General features: G+C 56.1%; 1 protein-coding gene across 1 annotated transcript in view; it reads right to left on the bottom strand.

The window, feature by feature from the left end:
* Positions 1 to 15,552, bottom strand: part of LOC138372091 (uncharacterized) — a 31,525-nt gene extending 15,973 nt beyond the window's left edge. Inside the window, exon 1 of the mRNA XM_069337353.1 lies at positions 15,410 to 15,552. Within this exon, the coding sequence (XP_069193454.1) occupies positions 15,410 to 15,526 (117 nt within the window). The 5' untranslated portion in view covers positions 15,527 to 15,552. The remainder of the gene's footprint in view (positions 1 to 15,409) is intronic.
* Positions 15,553 to 22,491: the final 6,939 nt, after the last annotated feature.

A 22,491-nucleotide genomic window follows, 5' to 3' on the forward strand; every position in this document is an offset into this window, starting at 1 on the left:
CCCCCCTCTTTTGGCTACGTGAGGTTGTGATGGACCTGTAGCTCCAGCCCCCCTCTACTGGCAGGGGGATGGTGCTGAGCCTGAAGCTCCAGCCTCCCTCTACTGGCAAGGGGTTGGTGATGGACCTGTAGCTCCTGCCCCATTCTACTGGAAGGGGGATTGGTCCCGAACCTGTAGCTCCAGCCCCCCTCTGCTGGCCGGGGGTTGGTGCTGGACCTGAAGCTCCAGCCCCCCTCTAGTGGCAGGGGGTTGATTCTGGACCTGTAGCTCCAGCCCCTCTCTACTGGCAGGGGGTTGGTGCTGGACCTGTAGCTCCAGCACCCTCTCTACTGGCAGTGGGTTGGTGCTGGACGTGTAGCTCCAGGCCCCCCTCTACTGGCAGGGGGTTGGTGCTGGACCTGTAGCTCCAGGCCCCCTCTATTGGAAGAACGTTGGTGCTGGACCTGTAGCTCCAGCCTCCCTCTACTGGCAGGGGGGTGGTGCTGGACCTGTAGCTCCAGCCCACCTCTACTGGCAGGGGGTTGGTACTGGACCTGTAGCTCCTTCCCGCCTCTACTGACAGGGGGTTGGTGCTGGACCTGTAGCTCCCTCCCTCCTCCACTGGCAGGGGGTTGGTGCTGGACCTGTAGCTCCAGCCCCCCTCTACTGGCCACGTGGGGATGGAGTTGGACCTGTAGCTCCAGCCCCCCTCTACTGGCAGGGGGTTGGTGCTGGACCTGTAGCTCCAGCCCCCCTCTACTGGCAAGGGGTTGGTGCTGGACGTGAAGCTCCCTCGCTCCTCTACTGGCAGGGGGTTGGTGCTGGACCTCTATCTCCAGCCCGCCTCTACTGGAAGCTGGTTGGTGCGGGACCTGTATCTCCAGCCCCCCTGTACTGGCAGGGGGTTGGTGTTGGACCTATAGCTCCAGCCGCCCTATGCTGGCAGGGGGTTGGTGCTGGAGCTCCAGCCCCCCTTTACTTGCAGGGGGTTAGTTCTGGACCTGTATCTCCAGCCCCCTCTACCGGCAGGGGTTAGGGCTACACTTATAGCTCCAGCCCCCCTCTACTGGCAGTGGGTTGGTGCTGAACCTGAAGCTCCAGCCTCCCTCTACTGGCAAGGGGTTGGTGATGGACCTGTAGCTCCAGCCCCATTCTACTGGAAGGGGGATTGGTCCAGAACCTGTAGCTCCAGCCCCCCTCTACTGGCCGGGGGTTAGTGCTGGACCTGAAGCTCCAGCCCCCCTCTACTGGAAGGGGGTTGATTCTGGACCTGTAGCTCCAGCCCCTCTCTACTGGCAGGGGGTTGGTGCTTGACCTGTAGCTCCAGAACCCTCTCTACTGGCAGTGGGTTGGTGCTGGACCTGTAGCTTCAGCCCCACCTCTACTGGCAGGGGGTTGGTGCTGGACCTGTAGCTCCAGCCTTTCTCTACTGGCAGGGGGGTGGTGCTGGACCTGTAGCTCCAGCTCACCTCTACTGGCAGTAGGTTGGTGCTGGACCTGTAGCTCCCTCCCACCTCTACTGACAGGGGGTTGGTGCTGGACCTGTTGCTCCAGCCCCCTCTACTGGCAGGGGGTTGGTGCTGGACCTGTAGCTCCCTCCCTCCTCCACTGGCAGGGGGTAGGTGCTGGACCTATAGCTCCAGCCCCCCCTCTACTGGCTACGTGGGGATGGTGTTGGACCTGTAGCTCCAGCCCCCCTCTACTGGTAGGGGGTTGGTGCTGGACCTGCAGCTTCAGCCCCCCTCTCTACTCGCAGGGGGTTAGTTCTGGACCTGTAGCTCCAGCCCCCCCTCTACTAGCAGGGGGTTAGTTCTGGACCTGTAGCTCCAGCCCCCCCCCCCCCTCTACTAGCAGGGGGTTGGTGCTGGACCTGTAGCTCCAGCCCCCCCTCTACTGACAGGGGGTTGGTGCTGGACCTGTTGCTCCAGCCCCCTCTACTGGCAGGGGGTTGGTGCTGGACCTGTAGCTCCAGCCCCCTCTACTGGCTGGGGGTTGATGCTGGACCTGTAGCTCCAGCCCTCTCCCCTCTACTGGCAGAGGGTTGGTGCTGGACCTGTAACTCCAGCCCCCTCTACTGGCAGAGGTTGGTGCTGGACCTGTAGATCCAGCCCTCCTCTACTGGCCGGGGGTTGGTGCTGGACCTGTAGATTCAGCCCTCCTCTACTAGCAGGAGGTTGGTGCTGGACCTGTAGCTCCAGCACCCTCTACTGGCAGGGGGTTGGTGCAGGACCTGTAGCTCCTGCCCGCCTCTACTGGCTAGGGGGTGGTGCTGGACCTGTAGCTCCCTCGCTCCTCTACTGGCAGGGGGGTTGGTGCTTGACATGTAGCTCCAGCCCTCCTCAACTGGCAGGGGGTTGGTGCTGGACCTGTAGCTCCAGCCCGCCTCTACTGGCAGGAGGTTTGTGCTGGACCTGTAGCTCCAGCCCCCCTCTACTGGCATGGGGGTTGGTGGTAGACCTGTAGCTCCAGCGCCCTCTACTGGCAGAGAGTTGGTGCTGGACCTGTAGCTCCAGCCCCCCTCTACTGGCAGGGGGTTGGTGCTGGACCTGTAGCTTCAGCCCCCTCTCTACTGGAAGGGAGTTGATTCTGGACCTGTAGCTCCAGCCCCATTCTACTGGCAGGGGGTTGGTTCTGGACTTGTATCTCCAGCCCCCCTTCTACTGGCAAGGGGTTGGTGCTGGACCTGTAGCTCCAGCCCCCCCTCTACTGGCAAGGGGTTGGTGCTGGACCTGTAGCTTCAGCCCCCTCTCTACTGGCAGGGGGTTGGTTCTGGACCTGAAGTTCCAGCCCCCCTCAACTGGCAAAGGGTTGGTGCTGGACCTGTAGCTCCAGCCCCCCCCCCTCGACTGGCAGGGAGTTGGTGTTGGAACTGAAGCTCCAGCCCCCCTCTACTGGCAGGAGATTGGTACTGGACCTGTAGCTCCCGCCATCCTCTACTGGCAGGGGGTTGGTGCTGGACCTCTAGCTCCAGCCCGCCTCTACTGGCAGCTAGTTGGTGCGGGACCTGTATCTCCAGCTTCCCTCTACTGGCAGGGGGTTGGTGTTGGACCTATAGCTCCAGCCGCCCTATGCTGGCAGGGGGTTGGTGCTGGAGCTCCAGCCCCCTCTACTTGCAGGGGGTTGGTTCTGGACCTGTATCTCCAGCCCCCTCTACCGGCAGGGAGTTAGGGCTGGACTTGTAGCTCCAACCCCCCACTACTGGCAGGGGGTTGGTGCTGATCCTGAAGCTCCATCCTCCCTCTACTGGCAAGGGGTTGGTGATGGACCTGTAGCTCCAGCCCCATTCTACTGGAAAGGGAATTGGTCCCGAACCTGTAGCTCCAGCCCCCCTCACTGGCCGGGGGTTAGGGCTGGACCTGAAGCTCCAGCCCCCCTCTACTGGTAGGGGGTTGGTGCTGGACCTGCAGCTTCAGCCCCCCTCTCTACTCGCAGGGGGTTAGTTCTGGACCTGTAGCTCCAGCCCCCCCTCTACTAGCAGGGGGTTAGTTCTGGACCTGTAGCTCCAGCCCCCCCCCCTCTACTAGCAGGGGGTTGGTGCTGGACCTGTAGCTCCAGCCCCCCCTCTACTGACAGGGGGTTGGTGCTGGACCTGTTGCTCCAGCCCCCTCTACTGGCAGGGGGTTGGTGCTGGACCTGTAGCTCCAGCCCCCTCTACTGGCTGGGGGTTGATGCTGGACCTGTAGCTCCAGCCCTCTCCCCTCTACTGGCAGAGGGTTGGTGCTGGACCTGTAACTCCAGCCCCCTCTACTGGCAGAGGTTGGTGCTGGACCTGTAGATCCAGCCCTCCTCTACTGGCCGGGGGTTGGTGCTGGACCTGTAGATTCAGCCCTCCTCTACTAGCAGGAGGTTGGTGCTGGACCTGTAGCTCCAGCACCCTCTACTGGCAGGGGGTTGGTGCAGGACCTGTAGCTCCTGCCCGCCTCTACTGGCTAGGGGGTGGTGCTGGACCTGTAGCTCCCTCGCTCCTCTACTGGCAGGGGGGTTGGTGCTTGACATGTAGCTCCAGCCCTCCTCAACTGGCAGGGGGTTGGTGCTGGACCTGTAGCTCCAGCCCGCCTCTACTGGCAGGAGGTTTGTGCTGGACCTGTAGCTCCAGCCCCCCTCTACTGGCATGGGGGTTGGTGGTAGACCTGTAGCTCCAGCGCCCTCTACTGGCAGAGAGTTGGTGCTGGACCTGTAGCTCCAGCCCCCCTCTACTGGCAGGGGGTTGGTGCTGGACCTGTAGCTTCAGCCCCCTCTCTACTGGAAGGGAGTTGATTCTGGACCTGTAGCTCCAGCCCCATTCTACTGGCAGGGGGTTGGTTCTGGACTTGTATCTCCAGCCCCCCTTCTACTGGCAAGGGGTTGGTGCTGGACCTGTAGCTCCAGCCCCCCCTCTACTGGCAAGGGGTTGGTGCTGGACCTGTAGCTTCAGCCCCCTCTCTACTGGCAGGGGGTTGGTTCTGGACCTGAAGTTCCAGCCCCCCTCAACTGGCAAAGGGTTGGTGCTGGACCTGTAGCTCCAGCCCCCCCCCCTCGACTGGCAGGGAGTTGGTGTTGGAACTGAAGCTCCAGCCCCCCTCTACTGGCAGGAGATTGGTACTGGACCTGTAGCTCCCGCCATCCTCTACTGGCAGGGGGTTGGTGCTGGACCTCTAGCTCCAGCCCGCCTCTACTGGCAGCTAGTTGGTGCGGGACCTGTATCTCCAGCTTCCCTCTACTGGCAGGGGGTTGGTGTTGGACCTATAGCTCCAGCCGCCCTATGCTGGCAGGGGGTTGGTGCTGGAGCTCCAGCCCCCTCTACTTGCAGGGGGTTGGTTCTGGACCTGTATCTCCAGCCCCCTCTACCGGCAGGGAGTTAGGGCTGGACTTGTAGCTCCAACCCCCCACTACTGGCAGGGGGTTGGTGCTGATCCTGAAGCTCCATCCTCCCTCTACTGGCAAGGGGTTGGTGATGGACCTGTAGCTCCAGCCCCATTCTACTGGAAAGGGAATTGGTCCCGAACCTGTAGCTCCAGCCCCCCTCACTGGCCGGGGGTTAGTGCTGGACCTGAAGCTCCAGCCCCCCTCTACTGTCAGGGGGTTGATTCTGGACCTGTAGCTCCAGCCCCTCTCTATTGGCAGGGGGTTGGTGCGGGACCTGTAGCTCCAGCACCCTCTCTACTGGCAGTGGGTTGGTGCTGGACTTGTAGCTCCAGCCCCCCTCTACTGGCCGAAGGTTGGTGCTGGACCTGTAGCTCCAGGCCCCTCTACTGGAAGGGGGTTGATTCTGGACCTGTAGCTCCAGCCCCCCTCTACTGACAGGGGGTTGGTGCTGGACCTGTAGCTTCAGCCCCCTCTCTACTCGAAGGGGGTTGATTCTGGACCTGTAGCTCCAGCCCCCCTCTACTGGCAGAGGGTTGGTGCTGGACTTGTAGCTCCAGCCCCCCTCTACTGGCAGGGGGTTGGTGCTGGACCTGTAGCTCCAGCCCCCCCTCTACAGGCAGGGGGTTGGTGCTGGACCTGTAGCTCCAGGCCCCCCTCTACTGGCAGGGGGTTGGTGCTGGACCTGTAGCTCCAGCCTTTCTCTACTGGCAGGGGGGTGGTGCTGGACCTGTAGCTCCAGCCCACCTCTACTGGCAGGGGGTTGGTGCTGGACCTGTAGCTCCCTCCCGCCTCTACTGACAGGGGGTTGGTGCTGGACCTTTTGCTTCAGCCCCCTCTACTGGCATGGGGTTGGTGCTGGACCTGTAGCTCCAGCCACCCTCTACTGGTAGGGGGTAGGTGCTGGACCTGTAGTTCCAGCCCCCCTCTACTGGCAAGGGGTTGGTGCTGGACCTGCAGCTTCAGCCCCCTCTCTACTCGCAGGGGGTTAGTTCTGGACCTGTAGCTCCAGCGCCCCTCTACTGGCAGGGGGTTGGTGCTTGACCTGTAGCTCAAGCCACCCCCCCTCTACTGGCAGGGGGTTGGTGCTGGACCTGTAGCTCCCGCCGTCCTCTACTGGCAGGGGGTTGGTGCTGGACCTCTAGCTCCAGCGCGACTCTACTGGCAGCTGGTTGGTGCGGGACCTGTATCTCCAGCCCCCCTCTACTGTCAGGGAATTGGTGCTGGACCTGCAGCTCCCTCCCCCCTCAACTGGCAGGGGGTTGGTGCTGGACCTGAAGCTCCAGCCCCCCGTCTACTGACGGGGGGTTGGTGCTGGACCTGTAGCTCCAGCCCCCCTCTACTGGCAGGGGGTTGGTGCTAGACCTGTAGCTCCAGTCCCACTCTACTGGCTGGGAGTTGGTGCTGGACCTGTAGCTCCAGCCCCCTCTACTGGCAGGGGGTTGGTGCTGGACCTGTAGCTCCAGCCCTTCCCCCTCTACTGGCAGAGGGTTGGTGCTGGACCTGTAACTCCAGCCCCCTCTACTGGCAGAGGTTGGTGCTGGACCTGTAGCTCCAGCTCGCCTCTACTGGCAGGAGGTTGGTGCTGGACCTGTAGCTCCAGCCCCCATCTACTGGCTACGTGGGGTTGGTGTTGGACCTGTAGCTCCAGCACCCCTCTACTGGCAGGGGGGTTGGTGCTGGATCTGTAGCTCCAGCGCCCTCTACTGGCAGAGGGTTGGTGCTGGACCTGTAGCTCCAGCCCCCCTCTACTGTCAGGGGGTTGGTGCTGGACCTGTAGCTCCCTCCCTCCAGAACTGGCAGGGGGTTGGTTCTGGACCTGTAGCTCCAGCCCCCCTCTACTGGCAGGGGGTTGGTGCTGAACCTGAAGCTCCAGCCTCCCTCTACTGGCAAGGGGTTGGTGATGGACCTGTAGCTCCAGCACCCCCCCTCTACTGGCAGGAGGTTGGTGTTGGAACTGAAGGTCCAGCCCCCCTCTACTGGCAGGAGATTGGTGCTGGACCTGTAGCTCCCGCCGTCCTCTACTGGCAGGGGGTTGGTGCTGGACCTGTAGCTCCCTCCTGCCTCTACTGACAGCGGGTTGGTGCTGGACCTGTAGCTCCAGCCCCCTCTACTAGCAGGGGGTTGGTGCTGGACCTGTAGCTCCCTCCCTCCAGAACTGGCAGGGGGTTGGTTCTGGACCTGTAGCTCCAGCCCCCCTCTACTGGCAGGGGGGTTGGTGCTGGACCTGTAGCTCCAGCCCCCCCCCCTCTACTGGCAGGGGGTTGGTGTTGGAACTGAAGGTCCAGCCCCCCTCTACTGGCAGGAGATTGGTGCTGGACCTGTAGCTCCTGCCGTCCTCTACTGGCAGAGGGATGGTGCTGGACCTCTAGCTCCAGCCCGCCTCTACTGGAAGCAGGTTGGTGCGGGACCTGTATCTCCAGCCCCCCTGTACTGGCAGGGGGTTGGTGTTGGACCCATAGCTCCAGCCGCCCTATGCTGGCAGGGGGTTGGTGCTGGAGCTCCAGCCCCCCTCTACTTGCAGGGGGTTAGTTCTGGACCTGTATCTCCTGCCCCCTCTACTGGCAGGGGTTAGGGCTACACTTATAGCTCCAGCCCCCCTCTACTGGCAGGGGGTTGGTGCTGAACCTGAAGCTCCAGCCTCCCTCTACTGGCAAGGGGTTGGTGATGGACCTGTAGCTCCAGCCCCATTCTACTGGAAGGGGGTTGATTCTGGACCTGTAGCTCCAGCCCCTCTCTACTGGCAGGGGGGTTGGTGCTTGACCTGTAGCTCCAGAACCCTCTCTACTGGCAGTGGGTTGGTGCTGGACTTGTAGCTCCAGCCCCCCCTCTACTGGCCAAAGGTTGGTGCTGGACCTGTAGCTTCAGCCCCACCTCTACTGGCAGGGGGTTGGTGCTGGACCTGTAGCTCCAGCCTTTCTCTACTGGCAGGGGGGTGGTGCTGGACCTGTAGCTCCAGCTCACCTCTACTGGCAGGAGGTTGGTGCTGGACCTGTAGCTCCCTCCCGCCTCTACTGACAGGGGGTTGGTGCTGGACCTGTTGCTCCAGCCCCTCTACTGGCAGGGGGTTGGTGCTGGACCTGTAGCTCCCTCCCTCCTCCACTGGCAGGGGGTTGGTGCTGGACCTATAGCTCCAGCCCCCCCTCTACTGGCTACGTGGGGATGGTGTTGGACCTGTAGCTCCAGCCCCCCTCTACTGGTAGGGGGTTGGTGCTGGACCTGCAGCTTCAGCCCCCCTCTCTACTCGCAGGGGGTTAGTTCTGGACCTGTAGCTCCAGCCCCCCCTCCACTAGCAGGGGGTTAGTTCTGGACCTGTAGCTCCAGCCCCCCCCCTCTACTAGCAGGGGGTTGGTGCTGGACCTGTAGCTCCAGCCCCCCCTATACTGACAGGGGGTTGGTGCTGGACCTGTTGCTCCAGCCCCCTCTACTGGCAGGGGGTTGGTGCTGGACCTATAGCTCCAGCCCCCTCTACTGGCTGGGGGTTGGTGCTGGACCTGTAGCTCCAGCCCTCTCCCCTCTACTGGCAGAGGGTTGGTGCTGGACCTGTAACTCCAGCCCCCTCTACTGGCAGAGGTTGGTGCTGGACCTGTAGATCCAGCCCTCCTCTACTGGCAGGGGGTTGGTGCTGGACCTGTAGATCCAGCCCTCCTCTACTGGCAGGGGGTTGGTGCAGGACCTGTAGCTCCTGCCCCCCCCCTCTACTTGCAGGGGGGGTTGGTGCTGGACCTGTAGCTCCCGCCGTCCTCTACTGGCAGAGGGATGGTGCTGGACCTCTAGCTCCAGCCCGCCTCTACTGGAAGCAGGTTGGTGCGGGACCTGTATCTCCAGCCCCCCTGTACTGGCAGGGGGTTGGTGTTGGACCTATAGCTCCAGCCGCCCTATGCTGGCAGGGGGTTGGTGCTGGAGCTCCAGCCCCCCTCTACTTGCAGGGGGTTAGTTCTGGACCTGTATCTCCTGCCCCCTCTACTGGCAGGGGTTAGGGCTACACTTATAGCTCCAGCCCCCCTCTACTGGCAGGGGGTTGGTGCTGAACCTGAAGCTCCAGCCTCCCTCTACTGGCAAGGGGTTGGTGATGGACCTGTAGCTCCAGCCCCCCTCTACTGGAAGGGGGTTGATTCTGGACCTGTAGCTCCAGCCCCTCTCTACTGGCAGGGGGGTTGGTGCTTGACCTGTAGCTCCAGAACCCTCTCTACTGGCAGTGGGTTGGTGCTGGACTTGTAGCTCCAGCCCCCCCTCTACTGGCCAAAGGTTGGTGCTGGACCTGTAGCTTCAGCCCCACCTCTACTGGCAGGGGGTTGGTGCTGGACCTGTAGCTCCAGCCTTTCTCTACTGGCAGGGGGGTGGTGCTGGACCTGTAGCTCCAGCTCACCTCTACTGGCAGGAGGTTGGTGCTGGACCTGTAGCTCCCTCCCGCCTCTACTGACAGGGGGTTGGTGCTGGACCTGTTGCTCCAGCCCCTCTACTGGCAGGGGGTTGGTGCTGGACCTGTAGCTCCCTCCCTCCTCCACTGGCAGGGGGTTGGTGCTGGACCTATAGCTCCAGCCCCCCCTCTACTGGCTACGTGGGGATGGTGTTGGACCTGTAGCTCCAGCCCCCCTCTACTGGTAGGGGGTTGGTGCTGGACCTGCAGCTTCAGCCCCCCTCTCTACTCGCAGGGGGTTAGTTCTGGACCTGTAGCTCCAGCCCCCCCTCCACTAGCAGGGGGTTAGTTCTGGACCTGTAGCTCCAGCCCCCCCCCTCTACTAGCAGGGGGTTGGTGCTGGACCTGTAGCTCCAGCCCCCCCTATACTGACAGGGGGTTGGTGCTGGACCTGTTGCTCCAGCCCCCTCTACTGGCAGGGGGTTGGTGCTGGACCTATAGCTCCAGCCCCCTCTACTGGCTGGGGGTTGGTGCTGGACCTGTAGCTCCAGCCCTCTCCCCTCTACTGGCAGAGGGTTGGTGCTGGACCTGTAACTCCAGCCCTCTCTACTGGCAGAGGTTGGTGCTGGACCTGTAGATCCAGCCCTCCTCTACTGGCAGGGGGTTGGTGCTGGACCTGTAGATCCAGCCCTCCTCTACTGGCAGGGGGTTGGTGCAGGACCTGTAGCTCCTGCCCCCCCCCTCTACTTGCAGGGGGGGTTGGTGCTGGACCTGTAGCTCCAGCCCCCCTCTACTGGCAGGGGGTTAGTGCTGGACCTGTAGTTCCAGCCCCCCTCTACTGGCAGGGGGTTGGTGCTGGACCTGTAGCTCCACCCCTCCTCTCAACTGGTAAGGGGGTTGGTGCTGGACCTGTACCTCCAGCCCCCTCTCTACTAGCAGGGGGTTAGTGCAGGACCTTTAGCTCCAGCCCCCCTGTACTGGCAGGGGTTGGTGCTAGACTTGTAGCTCTAGCCCACCTCTACTGGCAGGGGGTTGGTGCTGGACCTGTACCTCCAGCTGCCCCTCTACTTGCAGGGGGTTGGTGATGGACCTGTAGCTCCAGCCCCCCTCTATTGGCAGGGGGTTGGTGCAGTACCTGTAGCTCCAGCCCACCTCTACTGGCAGGGGGTTGATGCTGGACCTGTAGCTCCAGCCCACCTCTACTGTCAGGAGGTTGGTGTTGGACCTGTAGCTGCAGCTCCCTCTACTGGCAGGGGGTTGGTGCTGGACCTGTAGCTCCAGTCTCCCTCAACTGGCAGGGGTTTGGTGCTGGACCTGTAGGTCCAGCCCCCCTCTACTGGCAGGAAGTTGGTGCTGGACCTGTAGCTCCAGTCCCCTCTACTGGCAGGGGGTTGGTGCTGGACCTGTAGCTCCAGTCCCCCTCTACTGGCAGGGGTTTGGTGCTGGACCTGTAGGTCCAGCCCCTCTCTACTGGCAGGGAGTTGGTGCTGGACCTGTAGCTCCAGTCCCTTCTACTGGCAGGGGGTTGGTACTGGACCTGTACCTCCAGCTGTCCCTCTACTGGCAGGGGGTTGGTGCTGGCCCTGAAGCTCCAGCCCCCTCTACTGGCAAGGGGTTAGTGCTGGTCTTGTAGCTCCAGCCCCTCTCTACTGGCAGGGGGTTGGTGCTGGACCTGTAGCTCCAGCCCCCCTCTTCTGGCAGGGTGGTGGTGCTGCACCTGTAGCTCCAGCCCCCTCCCCACTCTACTGGGAGGGGGTTGGTGCTGGACCTGTAGCTCCAGCCCCCCCCTCTACTGGCAGGGTGGTGGTGTTGGACCTGTAGCTCCAGCCCCCTCTACTGGCAGAGGGTTGGTGCTGGACCTGTAGCTCCAGTCCCCCTCTCCTGGCAGGGGATGGTGCTGGACCTGTAGCTCCAGCCCAACTCTACTGGCAGGGGGTTGGTGCTGGACCTGTAGCTCCAGTCCCCCTCTACTTGCAGGGGGTTGGTGCTCGACCTGTAGCTCCAGCCCCCCCTCTACTGGCAGGGGATGGTGCTGGACCTGTAGCTCCAGCCCAACTCTACTGGCAGGGGGTTGGTGCTGGACCTGTAGCTCCAGCCAACCTCTACTGGCAGGGTGGTGGTGCTGGACCTTTAGCTCCAGCCCCACTCTACTGGCAGGGGGTTGGTCCTGGACCTGTAGCTCCAGCCCAACTTTACTGGCAGGGGGTTGGTGCTGGACCTGTAGCTCAAGCCCCACTCTACTGGCAGGGGTTTGGTGCGGGACCTGTTGCCCCAGCCCTCCCTCTACTGGCAGGGGGGTTTGTTTTGGACCTGTATCTCCAGTCCCCCCTCTACTGGCAGGGGGGTTGGTTCTGGAACTGTACCTCCAGCCCCCCTCTACTGGCAGGGGGTTGGTGCTGGACCTGTATCTCCAGCCCCCTCTCTACTGGCAGGGGGTTGGTGCTGGACATGTAGATCCAGCACCCCTCTACTGGCAGGGGGTTGGTGCTGGACCTGAAGCTCTAGCCCCCTTCTACTGGCAGGGGGGTTGGTGCTGGACCTGTAGCTCCAGCCCCCCCCTCTCTACTGGCAGTGGAGGTTGGTGCTGGACCTGTAGCTCCAGTTCCCCTCTAATGGCAAGGGGGTTGGTGCTGGACCTGTGGCTCCAGTCCCCCCTCTACTGGCAGGGGGTTGGTGCTGGACCTGTACCTCCAGCTGCCCCTCTACTGGCAGGGGTTTGGAGCTGGACCTGTAGCTCCAGCCCCCCCTCTACTGGCAGGTGGTTGGTGCTGGAGCTGTTGCTCCAGCTCCCTTCTACTGGCAGTGGGTGGGTGCTGGACCTGTAGCTCCAGCCCCCCCTCTACTGGTAGGGGGGTTGGTGCTGGACCTGTAGCTCCAGTCCCATCTACTGGCAGGGGGTTGGTGCTGGACCTGTAGCTCCAGTCCTATCTACTGGCAGGGGGTTGGTGCTGGACCTACAGTTCCAACCCCCCCTCTACTGGCAGAAGGTTGGTGCTGGACCTGTAGCTCCAGCTTCCCCCCCCCCCCCACTTCTACTGGCAGGGGATTAGTCCTGGACCTTGTGATGGTGTCCCCTACAGTTTCTCCCATATGCCAGGTTTAAGAGTCATATCAGCTTACCTGCAGGTTCTCTGAGGCGCAGGGAATCTTTTGAGGTATGAGGCTTCCAGAATGGTTGTTAATTTGGGGAGAAATTTGCATTTGTAAATTTGCAGAGAAGTGGAAAATTCGCGCCCTGGGTACAACAAAATGGCGCCGCCTGGCTTGCAAATCCATCATTTTGTGTACGACGCCCTCTGATTCGGTGGCTGAGGTCACATGACTTCATTGACCCATCAGAGCCCGCCCCTGGGTCTGTGACGTCACCGAGAGACCTGGCCCGCCTGCAGAGCACCAGGCGCTCAGAGATACTCGGCGCTTCGTTGAGAGCGGACATGTGCCGATTGAGCTCTCTAGTTCTGAGGTCTAGGAGCCTCCATAAGTGGATATACACAGCCTGACGAGTATATAGTGACTAACAAGGACTGCAGAACTTCAGGGAAGTGCGAGGAAGCCTAATCCAGCGGTGAAAGGGCGCCGAGGACCGTGTGCTAATAGTTTTGGAGAAGTTGAGAGAGTTACGACGGCTGGAGGAGTGAGTGACTCACTGTCAGTGGAACTCCAAAGCATTCAGAGCTGTTGTGATTAGATCACGCCTACTAGGAACTGAGAAGGAAGAAAGTGCATCCTGATCCTTGAGTGTGGTCTCGGTGAAGGAATGCTTGAGGGAACGACGCATGCAGTGACGAATGGATGAGCCAACGCCCAGGAACATCACTCGGGGAATGAGCACGGAGATGCCGAGGATCTTCACACCTATGGACTGGTGATGCTTCTGGAACACTGGGAACAACGCGAGAAACGGAGTACCCAACGGGCGACTGGAGCCTAGGCGTCTGAGGACGGGATATGTTAAGGTAGATCATATTTCCCTTGATTGTTAGGCAAGATAGGCCTATTATTATGCGTAGGCATTTATTAGAGTGCATATAAGTCATAGGAGTAGATTAGGCTGTGGGACAGCACGTATATATTATTCTACTGAGTGGTGAAGACAGCGTGTGGCCGGCCCGTGGAGGAGTGAGGAGCGATGCTGACGGAGCCGCCCCAGTGAGGAGGGGCCAGTGATCCCTTTAATTCATCAGCTGATGCGAGCTGCTGGCGGCCACCAGAGGAGCCCTGCTGTCATCATTATTATTATTATTTCCATAAATTCATACATGTATCTTGTGTGTTGTAGTTTACTTTGAGTAAACTTTTACTATTTTATCACTGCTTTTGGTATAACCTCCATCTCATTGAGCTTTGTGGTTAATAACATGATTATACTGTACTGTTACTGGAATGACAGAGAGAGACCCTGTGTTGGCAACATGACATGAGATTTGAACACTGGTACTGGCATTCCCTAATGAGTGACCCTGAGATGGCAACATGACTGTACATTTGAATTCTAGTATTGGCAGCACACAGTATGGTCCTAGGCTGCTGTAAATATATTATATTTGAACTAACGGCGTTGCTGGGACGCAGAGAGAATTGCCCAGCTGGCGACCAGGAAGGAAGAGGTGGACTTGAGGCTACGGCCGGAAGTCCGGCAAATTCTCTGCACGCATAAGTGGGCAGGCCCGGTGGTGGAGTTCACATACTGCAGGATTGAGTTTAGTAGTGTGGGCTGGGCCTTCTCCTCTCCTCCTTGGGTCCAAGGTCAAGTGATGACCGGTCTTGAGGCACAACTAGGAGAGCTCCCTGGGGTAAATGTGATACCCTAGTGGAAGGAGTGAAGTCCCACGGCGTGAGGTTATAGGATCAGTAGCACGATCCCCCGCTATTTAACTGTAACCTCATGAAACACAAGGCCAAAGTGAGTGGCGCGTGACAACCTGTAGCTCCAGCCTCTATATACTGGCAGAGGGTTGGTGCTGGACCTGTAGCTCCAGCCCCCCTCTACTGGCAGGGGGTTGGTGCTGGGCCTGTAGCTCCAGCCCCCCCCCCTCTACTGGCAGAGGGTTGGTGCTGGACCTGTAGCTCCAGCCCCCCTCTACTGGCAGGGGGTTGGTGCTGGGCCTGTAGCTCCAGCCCCCCCCTCTACTGACAGGGGGTTGGTGCTGGGCCTATAGCTCCAGCCCCCTCTACTGGCAGGGGGTTGGTGCTGGGCCTGTAGCTCCAGCCCCCCCTCTACTGGCAGAGGGTTGGTGCTGGACCTCCAGCCCCCCCTCAACTGGCAAGGGGTTGGTGCTGGACCTGTAGCTCCAGCCCCCTCAACTGGCAGGTGGTTGGTGCTGGACCTGTAGCTCTAGACCCCCCCCCCTTTACTGGCAGGGGGTTGGTGTTGGACCTGTAGCTCCAGACCCACCCCCCCCTCTACTGGCAGGGGGTTGGTGCTGGACCTCCAGCCTCCTTCTACTGGCAGGGGGGTTGGTGCTGGACCTGTAGCTCCTGCCCCCTCCACTGGCAGAGGGTTGGTGCTGGACCTGTAGCTCCAGCCCCCTCTACTGGCAGGGGGTTGGTGCTGGACCTGTAGCTCCAGGCCCCTCTCTACTGGCAGGGGGTTGGTGCTGGACCTGTAGCTCCAGCCCCTCTACTGGCAGGGGGTTGGTGCTGGACCTGTAGCTCCAGCCCCTCTACTGGTAGGGGGGATGGTGCTGGACCTGTAGCTCCAGGCCCCCTCTACTGGCAGGGGGTTGGTGCCGAACCTGTAGCTCCCGCCCCCCTTTACTGGCAGGGGGTTGGTGCTGGACCTGTAGCTCCAGCCCCCCTTTACTGGCAGGGGGTTGGTGCTGGCATTGTTTGGGAGTGTGTTGGCAGTTTCAAGGCTTCAGTCTCTTCGAACCCAGCAGTGGTCTGTTTTGGTTCACTGTCTTCCTGGATGCTTTCCCGGTAGGTTGGTGGAGTGTCACCCGCTCTCTGCGCCTCTGTGAGGGGGCCAGGATCGGGGTTCAATAGAGGATCACAGGTTCAATCTTTATGCAGGACGGAAATGATTCACATATTTCTTTTCACCTGTTTCTGTTGTTCACCTACCAGTAAATGTTTACCAGGAGTTAGGCAACAATTGTGTATTGTATGTTAAAGAAAGTCAGTTGTTGACCTTGGGGAACCCCAATAAACCTAAGAACAGGCTTCCTCTCCTCAAAACGCAACTCAATATTTTGTGATATGAACCATGAGAGAAAATATAAAACTTACCGTTAATTGCTTCTGGAGGATCTCTCCAGTGATTTCCTGAACTTTATTCATGATGCTGGAGGCTGAGTCTCCCAGGTGTATGGGGTCAGCTGTGGCACCTGTCTCTGTGGTCATCATCTCCAGGGCCTCCCTTATGGTCTCCTGCACCTGTCATTACCAACACAAACATTAATGGTGGAGGCTGAGTCTCCCAGGTGTACGGGGTCAGCTGTGGCACCTGTCTCTGTGGTCGTCATCTCCAGGGCCTCCCTGGTGGTCTCCTGCACCTGTCATTACCAACACAAACATTAATGGTGGAGGCTGAGTCTCCCAGGTGTATGGGGTCAGCTGTGGCACCTGTCTCTGTGGTCATCATCTCCAGGGCCTCCCTTATGGTCTCCTGCACCTGTCATTACCAACACAAACATTAATGGTGGAGGCTGAGTCTCCCAGGTGTACGGGGTCAGCTGTGGCACCTGTCTCTGTGGTCGTCATCTCCAGGGCCTCCCTGGTGGTCTCCTGCACCTGTCATTACCAACACAAACATTAATGGTGGAGGCTGAGTCTCCCAGGTGTACGGGGTCAGCTGTGGCACCTGTCTCTGTGGTCGTCATCTCCAGGGCCTCCCTGGTGGTCTCCTGCACCTGTCATTACCAACACAAACATTAATGGTGAAGAACCTGAACTATAATGAAGCATCAGGCTCTGAGTAAAGTAACTGGACTATAATGAAGCATCAGGCTCTGAGTAAAGTAACAGGACTATAATGAAGCATCAGGCTCTGAGTAAAGTAACTGTACTACAATGTAACATCAGGCTCTGAGTAAAGTAACAGGACTATAATGAAGCATCAGGCTCTGAGTAAAGTAACTGGACTATAATGAAGCATCAGGCTGTGAGTAAAATACAGTGGAACCTCTATTAACGAGTTTAATCCGTTCTGGCACCGAGCTCATTACCTGGAAAACTCGTCTTTGGAAACAAATTTCCCCATTTAAAATAAAGGAAATAAATTTAATCCGTTCCACTCCCAAAAACATCCATACTTGTATGACTTTTTTTATGTAAATATAATATTGCACATGTAAATATAAATGTTTTGTTGTAGTGTTTTAATATTTACTTTACCTTATGAAGAGTAGTTGCTGGCTTGAGGGAGACGATGGAGAGGTGGGAAGGATGAGAGGGGTTATGGTGTGGAAGGAGAATCCACCTCTGAGTCAGGCGGACTCTCTCTTCTTGGGAATTTCACCCAAATTTCATTTCAAATGTCACACAAGGATGCGTTAGACCAGCACCAAATAAAAAACTACGTTGATTACACTCGTTGTGTCAACAATATAATAGTCTTCCCACGAAGATACAATACAATGCCGTTTTCTCAAATAGGCAATGTGGTTATTAAAGAAAACGGAAATTTCATGGCAAACATGTATACAATCCCCAAGTCGATCGGATAAGAATTTGATTTTATAGAAATATTTGCTCAAATGACGCTTGAGCGCGGTGTTTGGGTGCATTCAATAGAAAAAAAAGTGTGTTACGTTCAAGCGACATATACCTGCGAAAGTGATAATACTTTCATAAAGTGTTATCACAAAGTGATAAATTAATTAAACATTTTCACACACCGGGTTGTCACTGCTTTATCAGGGCAGCTTTTCCAAGAATGCGTTCACCTTTTCAAACATTCCAAACACTTCCCTGATCTCAGTGGAAGAGGCAGCATCCTCCCTTACCTCCTCATTCCCTTACTAATGGTGTAAATTGTTGATGAGGACCTGCCATACTTCCTTGTGAGATCAATCACACAGACACCACACTCATGCTTTGCTATAATTTCCTTCTTTAAATCCACAGTAAGTGTGTCTTTCTTCCTCTTGACAACACTATCTTTAGCAAGCAGCTTCTTTGGAGACATCGTGTGTTACAAATTGTAGTCGCAAAACCACTAAAAACTCAAAGAAAAGCTCAAATAAATCCAGAGGGATGCTTGTCGTGTGAGATACAACAACAACACTGGCGTCGGAGGCGTCCGAGAATTTGCGAGAACCCGCGAGACGCTAGGAAGCGCCATGTGGTTTCACTCGTTAATAGAGGCGAGCTCGTCAATAGAGACAAATTTGCTGCGAGTGGCTTGCTCGTTACTGGAAAAACTCGTTAATAGAGCCACTCGTTAATAGAGGTTCGACTGTAACTGAAAAATATAAGTAATAGTGTTTCTCTACACTGACCACAGTGTAGAGAAACACCAAGATGACAGTTGACTTTATTAATAAAAATGTTTCAGGTGTTAGAGCAAAAAGTTTCCTATATATAGTCAACTCTGATCTTGATGTGTCTCCATGTCAAAAGTGTTTATATAGAGGCAATACTACACTCAGTTGGGTGAGAACAATGTGACCTTCAGCAGCGTACCTTCACTGAGGTGTGGACAGTCTTGACATCTGGGAAGAGTTCCTGGCACTTCTCCAGCCAATCTTTTATTTTCGTGCTGCACTCATCAGCTGTGTCTATGGTTGTGCCAACCTCCTGTGGGGTGTTGACTGTGTCGAGGTTCCCCAACATGGCCTGCAGCTGAGTCTTCCCTTCCTCTCCTTGTGTTGTCATATCCACCACACTGGTATCCTCCAGTTCCAAGAGCTTCATTGCTGACTTGTTCTGCTCTACCAGAGCATAAAGTCTGTCCTGGAGCTGGAGGTGGCAAGTCTTCCAGTCCCCCAGCTGCCCCCGGTACTCCCCCAGCTGGGACAGTACCTCTTCACAGCTAATAATGAGGCGGCTGATGCTGCTCATCTGCTCCTGCACCATGGAACGTAATGTCTTACTGATGCCTCTGGCGGGACCTTCATAAGGTTTTGCTGGCACTACTTCCTCAGTTGTTAGCTGGATATTTTTTAGTTTCCTAACAAAAGCCTCCACAGCATAATTAATTGGGAACTGAGTAGAGGCTGTGGCAGCGTGCTCGGCACGGCAGCTGGGGCAGGTCAGCTTACCATTCTTGATAGCATTGTCAATACACTGGCAGCAGAATGTGTGGCCACATGGCAGTGTGCGAGGTCGTAGCCGATTCTCGTCATAATCGTTAAAACACACTGAACATTCTTCTGGCTTGTTATCCTGTGGAAAAGAATATTTAGTTATGCTAGATGTATTTACAACTAAAACTAATATTACAGTACTTATTTACTAATACAAATTACATAATACTTTTATACATTCTTTGCATTAGCTATTTCAAAGCAGGGTTAATATTACTGACAGATTAACACATTCACAGCAAGGCCAATATTTTTTATAAACATATCCCGGAGTATGGGATAATATATTTTGGTAACATATTGCAGTAGGGCTGTTTGTAAGCCATACCTGAGACTACAGACTAACAAAACACTTCCTTACTTTATTATGAATAATGGAAGGAAATGTATGTATCGTATGTGACAATGGGGGAAGGATCAAGTATTCTTAGTTTAAGTTGAACAATAAGTACACTGTGGGTTACATCTTAACACGTGGGTTTTATTGAACAACTCTGGATTATTTTACACTTACTATGGGAACACACAATTACGTTACAGGACTGTTGAGATTGAGTGATACTCTTCACCAAACATAACCATGATGGATAAATTGACTACTGGTCTCACACAAATCTGGGCTTAGTTGATTTGGTGGTGATAAGACCACCAAATCTTATCTATTTGATTTATAAACTAAGTACAGTATATATACATATATATATATATATATATATATATATATATATATATATATATATATATATATATATATATATATATATATATACAGTACAACCTCGATTCAACGTACCCCGATTCAACGAATCTCCGGCTAGTTCGCACACTTTTCAGGCCGAATTTACTCACCCGGTTCGACGAACAATGGTTCGCCGAAGCGAGGGATGTTCGGATTTGCTTACGATGTCCAGACAGAGTTCACAGACTGGTGGAAAACTTTCCCATTCTATAACAGATTACAATTAATAATTCTCTCATATGACAAGTTGGATCACACAAGTGGATCACACAAGTGGACCACACATGTGGACCACAAGTGGTCCACAAGCTTACGATTTTGGGACAGAGTTCACAGAGTGGTGGAAAACTTTCTCATTCTATCACAGATTACAATTAATAATTCCTTCATAAGAAGTTGGATCACACAAGTGAACCATATGAACCAAACACCAGCCAAAATGGTCCACACAAACACCAGCCAAAATGGTCCACACAAACATCAGCCAGAGTGATCCACACAAGTGAACAACTGAGTTTCCATGATTTTCGTTCACTGATTTGGGGCACACGTATCTTTGTACATTAATTTAAAGGATGAAGCGTGATTACCTAGCTACATGTGGTAAAATCTCCTTATAGACATTTTCTGTGATGAAACAAGATGAGTGAGGGTGGACAGATAAGAGAATACTGTACTGTAAACCTCACTTTACAGTGAGGTTTCACTCACTTTCGTCTGTGTGTCGTCATCGTTCAGTGACCCATGACTTTTGAAAGTTTCATATTAATAAATAATTTCTAAAACCAGTGTTTTAATAGTTTTTTATTATCCTAATTAAACTAAACTAAATAAAACCGAAAATATGCTGTAACATGATAGACATCTGCTCTTTGAGAAATTACTGTATGTTATTGGAACAACTCTAGCGTGAGTGGACGGGTCTAATCCCTGTACACACACCATGCTTGTTTCATCCCGCCCTCCCTCTCTCCCCCTCCCTCCCTCCCTCCCTCCCTCCCTCCCTCCCTCCCTCCCTCTCTCTCTCCCCCTCTATCTCTCTCTCTCCCCCCCCCTCTCTCTCTCTCTCTCTCTCTCCCCCCCTCTCTCTCTCTCTCTCCCTCTCTCTCTCTCTCTCTCCCCCTCTCTCTCTCCCCCCTCTCTCTCTCTCTCTCTCTCTCTCTCTCTCTCTCTCCATCCATCCATCCCCCTCCCTCCATCCATCCCCTCCATCCATCCATCCCCCTCCCTCCATCCATCCATCCCCTCCCTCCATCCATCCATCCCCTCCATCCATCCATCCATCCCCTCCCTCCATCCATCCATCCCCTCCATCCATCCATCCCCTCCCTCCATCTATCCATCCATCCCCTCCCTCCATCCATCCATCCATCCATCCATCCCCTCCCTCCATCCATCCATCCATCCATCCATCCCCTCCCTCCATCCATCCATCCATCCATCCATCCCCTCCCTCCATCCATCCATCCATCCATCCCCTCCATCCATCCATCCATCCCCTCCCTCCATCCATCCATCCCCTCCCTCCATCCATCCATCCCCTCCCTCCATCCATCCATCCATCCATCCCCTCCCTCCATCCATCCATCCATCCATCCATCCATCCATCCCCTCCCTCCCTCCATCCATCCATCCATCCCTCCATCCATCCATCTCCTCCATCCATCCCCTCCCTCCCTCCATCCATCCCCTCCCTCCATCCATCCATCCATCCATCCATCCCCTCCCTCCATCCATCCATCCCCTCCCTCCATCCATCCATCCATCCATCCCCTCCATCCATCCATCCATCCCCTCCATCCATCCATCCATCCCCTCCATCCATCCATCCATCCATCCCCTCCCTCCATCCATCCATCCCCTCCCTCCCACCATCCATCCATCCATCCCCTTCCTCCATCCATCCATCCCCTTCCTCCATCCATCCATCCATCCCCTCCCTCCATCCATCCATCCCCTCCCTCCATCCATCCATCCACCCATCCCCTCCATCCATCCCCTCCATCCATCCATCCATCCATCCCCTCCCTCCATCCATCCATCCATCCCCTCCCTCCATCCATCCATCCCCTCCATCCATCCATCCATCCCCTCCCTCCATCCATCCATCCATCCATCCATCCCCTCCATCCATCCATCCATCCCCTCCATCCATCCATCCATCCCCTCCCTCCATCCATCCATCCATCCCCTCCCTCCATCCATCCATCCCCCCTCCATCCATCCATCCATCCCCCCTCCATCCATCCATCCATCCCCTCCCTCCATCCCCTTTCTCCCTCCATCCATCCAGAATTGAAGAAACAAATCAAGTTAAAAAAAAAAAGTTAACTGGGTCAGAGTTAGGGTTATCAGCGAGTCGGTCCCTTCACCACCACCGACACACCTCCCCCCCCACCCCTACAGCCCATACACACACACACACCCTCAAATCATCCATCCCTCCCTCCATCCTACCATCAATCCATCTCCATCCTCTCCTTCCCTGCCTCCCTCCCAAGCTCTGCCTGCCTCCCTCCGTGCCTGTCTCCCTCCTTCCCTGCCTCCCTCCCAAGCTCTGCCTGCCTCCCTCCGTGCCTGTCTCCCTCCTTCCCTGCCTCCCTCCCTCCGTGCCTGCCTCCCTCCGTGCCTGTCTCCCTCCGTGCCTGCCTCCCTCCCTGCCTCTCCCTTACAAGCTCTGCCTGCCCACCTCCCTCCCAACCTCCCACTGATTTGTGGCAGACGTATCTTTGTAAATTAATTTAAAGGCTGAAGCGTGATTAGCTAGCTACATGTCGTAAAATCTCCTTATAGACATTTTCTGTGATAAAACAAGGTGAGTGAGGGTGGACAGATAAGGGAATACTGTTCTGTAAACCTCACTTGGTTTTCCTTTGTCTGTGTCGTTATAGTTCAGTGACCCATGTCTTTGAAAGTTTCAGACTAATAAATCATTTCTAAAACCAATGCTTTAATAGCTTTTTATTATCCTAATTAAACTAAACTAAATAAAACCGAAAATATACTGTAATATGATAGACATCTGCTATTTGAGAAATTATTTGTTATTGGAACAACTCCAGCGTGAGCGAGTGGACGGGTCTAATCCCTGTACACACACACCATGCGTTTCTCGTTTCAATTCGTCGCCACAGTTCAGTGACTACGGCTTCGAAATAATAAAATTAATAAATCATTTAATCAATGGTCATTTAACAGATGATGAGATTATACAAAATGTTACTGGCACTGTTGACGTTCCCAGCACCAGCACAGCCGTACCCAGCACCAGCACAGCCGTACCAAGCACCAGCACAGCTGTACCCAGCACCAGCACAGCCGTA

The sequence above is a fragment of the Procambarus clarkii genome, chromosome 37 (assembly GCF_040958095.1).
Source record: "Procambarus clarkii isolate CNS0578487 chromosome 37, FALCON_Pclarkii_2.0, whole genome shotgun sequence".
Lineage (NCBI taxonomy): Eukaryota > Metazoa > Arthropoda > Malacostraca > Decapoda > Cambaridae > Procambarus > Procambarus clarkii.